Source organism: Gavialis gangeticus, unplaced genomic scaffold (genome assembly GCF_001723915.1).
Source record: "Gavialis gangeticus isolate Ggan-Ray unplaced genomic scaffold, GavGan_comp1, whole genome shotgun sequence".
In the NCBI taxonomy this organism is placed as follows: Eukaryota; Metazoa; Chordata; order Crocodylia; family Gavialidae; genus Gavialis; species Gavialis gangeticus.
This window is the reverse complement of record NW_017729024.1, coordinates 63,103,063-63,106,651: the sequence shown is the minus strand read 5'-3', so window position 1 is coordinate 63,106,651 and position 3,589 is coordinate 63,103,063. Positions and strand designations below refer to the sequence as shown.

Genomic DNA, 3,589 nt, shown 5'->3' with positions numbered 1-3,589 from the left:
GTTTTTCCAATTAGATATAATAATTAACATTGGCACTAACAAGCACCACTGTTATCAGGTTCAGCAGAAGGGGTAGGGAAACAAAGGAAGCATGAAGGCATTCCCTGCAGAAGATGGGAAGAGGCACATTTACAATGAAGCAGAGGGAAAGTTACATGTATTATAGACCAAAAGGAGTTATATTGTCAAGTGTCAAACTGCATTTATCAAAACCCACTCAATTCAATTATAAATAAAACTGGAAATATATAACGTATATGGCAGGCACTACAGTAATAAAAGGTACATTTTAAAGCAGCCATGCTGCATGCTGTACTAAATAGCAAGTCTTAAAGAGTTATATAAGTGTTACCACAGTTGGTTTTTTCTGTTTTTTTTCCAAATTGGGATTTATTTATTTATAGCTATGACTATATTTATATAGCGGAGAGATGGGCTACTAGGTAAAGAACAAACATGTATAAAACACTTGGGAATTAATAGTATCTGGACTGAGTATATAATCTACTCGTTCAAGAAACATCATTATATAAGTTTGTAGACAGAGTTGCATTTTAATGTGCAAGCATCCATTTTAGTTCATTCTTTGTTTAGGGTTTAGTTCATTATTGTTGGAGTCTTGCATCAGTTTTAGTTCCAGGACATTATTCCCCCCCCCCCACACACTTTTTTTTTAATTTTACATTAGCAGTTGTGGTCGATTTTAACAGCCAAAACTTGATTGAAGTTTACCAACTAAAATTAGCTTTACAGAGATAAAGCCAACACATGGTGGCACTGAATTCTTAGATCACTGTTCTTCAATTTTGTAACTAGTACTCCTGGCTAAAAATTTCAGGTCACTATAGACCCTTGCCGTTTGTATTGTGAGTCATCCTGACAGTGTAACTGAGGGACCCGCTAGGAGGGACTTGCTGCACATCACCCAATGGCAGAACGTGTTTTCATGAGTGAGTGATGTAAGCCAACTGTTTTCACCCCACTAAAAATCACATAAAGTCTTATTGTGAAAAAAGTTCAATAAAGCCATCTTATATAATGCTGTTTTGACAAAATGATTCACAGCAGTCCACCAATATCAATGTAGTAAAATTACCATCAGTTGTAAAAGCTATACTAAGCAAGACATACGTTACAGCCATAAAAGACAATTTTTGAAATCATGGCTAAAACTCTGATAATACTTGCGGACCAGGTCAAATGGCCCTTTTAAATGTATAACATTTTACACATTCCAGCATCAAGTGCACCACTTCAAATTCCACCACTTGCACCACCTCAACCTCCCCAGCACATCCACCTGGGAGTGAAGCTAAGAAAAGGGGATGTGGCTGGGATATTCCAGTTGAGATAACAGTACTTTTTTCTGCCTTTTCTCCATCCTTCCAAAAGCCAATCCATTTTACCAACCTGCAGACAAGAGCAGTTCTTGGGAATGCTACTTTCTTTACTTTCTAGCCACAATCTCAGGAATCTGAAGTAACCTGGTAAAAAAAATAAATTCTACCAACACTGTGCCCAAATTGCCACAGATAGTCTTAGTAAATGTGCACACCGCCTCACAAAACAGCTCAGTGAATTTAGTTACTATTTCAATTTAATGCCTGCCTATCACTAAGTATTTCAGTGAGATGACAGTCACTCCCCAAATTACTAGTGAATCTTCTAGGTTTTTTTGGAGCTACTTTGAAAGCAGTCACAACTTATTTCAAAAAAGGATACGAGTTTGAAACTACAAAAGTACAGACATGCAGGGAGTAGTGAGTCACCAAAAGTAATGTGGTCAGTAGTGGAGAAAAAAACAGACTCCAAAAAGTGTCTTTTGTCTATGAACGTTACTGAGGTAATTCTGATCCCACTGACTTGAGAGAGAACACTGCTGAAATTTAACAGCTCATTTTAAAAAGTCTTTAACAGGATAGTCTGGAAGAAGTGAAATCATTCTGAAACGGTTAAAGATGGTTTGGCCCCTCGCGGCCAATCACACTGTCTAACAAAAATGTGCAGATAAATCATCTCAAATCATTTTGACTCATGCATTTAAGCAGATTTTCTCTGCTCTGTACATGGGGCATTTATTGTAGAGACCACTAATGTTATACTTTAACTGTGAATAACTTATAATGGTAAAGTAGCAGTGATTCTGACTTATCTGGCTTAACTCAAGGAGATTATAGTATCTTATCACCTTTTTGTTTGGAGACAGTGATTTATCTATGGAAACATTTTTTTAAAGGCTGAAATCTTCTTAAAAATAATGAATTTTTGCAAAAGTAATTAGGAAGATCTCAATCTGTGGTTATCAGCTACACACACTCCAAAAATTGGGCAATAGTTCATGGAAAAGTTACCAAAGGCAAACATAGTGGTACATACATTAGATGCATTTTACCCATGTAACTAGGAACTAGGAGAGAGAGAGACAGACAGAGCAGAACACATTACTTTCAACACACAATAAACGGGTGGTTTCATAAAGCAACCTTTCTTTACCACTCCTCTGAACATACTTTTCCAGGATAGGTTCATGTTCCCTGCAGCAGGCAAACAGTATTTGCTCTATAAAGATCTTCTCAGCTTAGCGTCCCTCTTCTGTGATTGAGACACTATCAGTTCTTGCCTCTCTTGTGCTTCCAACTTTTTTCTGCTTCTGCTTGGATTTTTTCAACATATGGACCTTTAAAAAAATTTGGAGAAAGCTTAAGACATTTAGCAATAAAAGCAAATGATCACCACAACTGTGCACTTTGAATGTACTATAAAGTCACACTAACCTTTTTTCAAACCTCCTATATTTAACAACACAGTGTGTGGACAGAAGTACAGATATTTTGCTATAGAACTTATACTGGTAGGCTCACATACCAATGTAAATGACACCAGAAACAGGCAAGAAGCAAGGATTTTTTTTAATTTGGTGACATCATTTATTTGGACCAACTGCATATACATCTCTTCCAACTATGAAGTTAGTCCAATAAAAGATTATCACAAAAAACTGCCTCTTTCCTATTTCCTGAATCATCACAGCTACAACACTCCAACTTTACTAGGATCAGGAACAGATAGGCAGCTGCCCTAGTTATTATTACAGTATATCATCACTAACTGGGAAGGCAGCAATTAATAACATTTGAATTTAGCAAATGGCTACCCCATGGTGGAGGAGGCAGAAGAAAACTAAACAGGTTTAAATTAACAGTACTAGAATTTTATCCTTGATCTTTTTGAAGGTAACATTCCTTCAGATTAGGCAACGTTACCTTGTTTAAACGCAGATGTAAATGTTTTGTGTGGCTAAGCAGTCTTCTGCTGTTTAGCTGTGATGGTCTGGGGAATAAACAAACAGCAAGATATCTGGGAATGTTTACTGGACCAGTTTTTGGTAATTTTTGTTGGAACAATTATATAGTTGGGATGCACTAGATAAGCTAGATAAGCTTCCAGGTACAAAAACAGTGCATGTAATATATTTTCTGTTCAGTGACCTTAAATTACAGAATGCATATATTTTTCAAATATGGAAGGAAATATTTTGGGGGATTTTTTTTTTTTTTTTTTTTGCGAGTAAGGCACAATCTGGACAACT

The 3,589-nt window shown here is 36.4% G+C and overlaps 1 protein-coding gene across 1 annotated transcript in view; it reads right to left on the bottom strand.

The window, feature by feature from the left end:
* Positions 1-401: 401 nt before the first annotated feature.
* DGKQ (diacylglycerol kinase theta) overlaps positions 402-3,589 on the bottom strand; it is a 139,659-nt gene continuing 136,471 nt past the window's right edge. Inside the window, exon 23 of the mRNA XM_019518213.1 lies at positions 402-2,677. Within this exon, the coding sequence (XP_019373758.1) occupies positions 2,579-2,677 (99 nt within the window). The 3' untranslated portion in view covers positions 402-2,578. The remainder of the gene's footprint in view (positions 2,678-3,589) is intronic.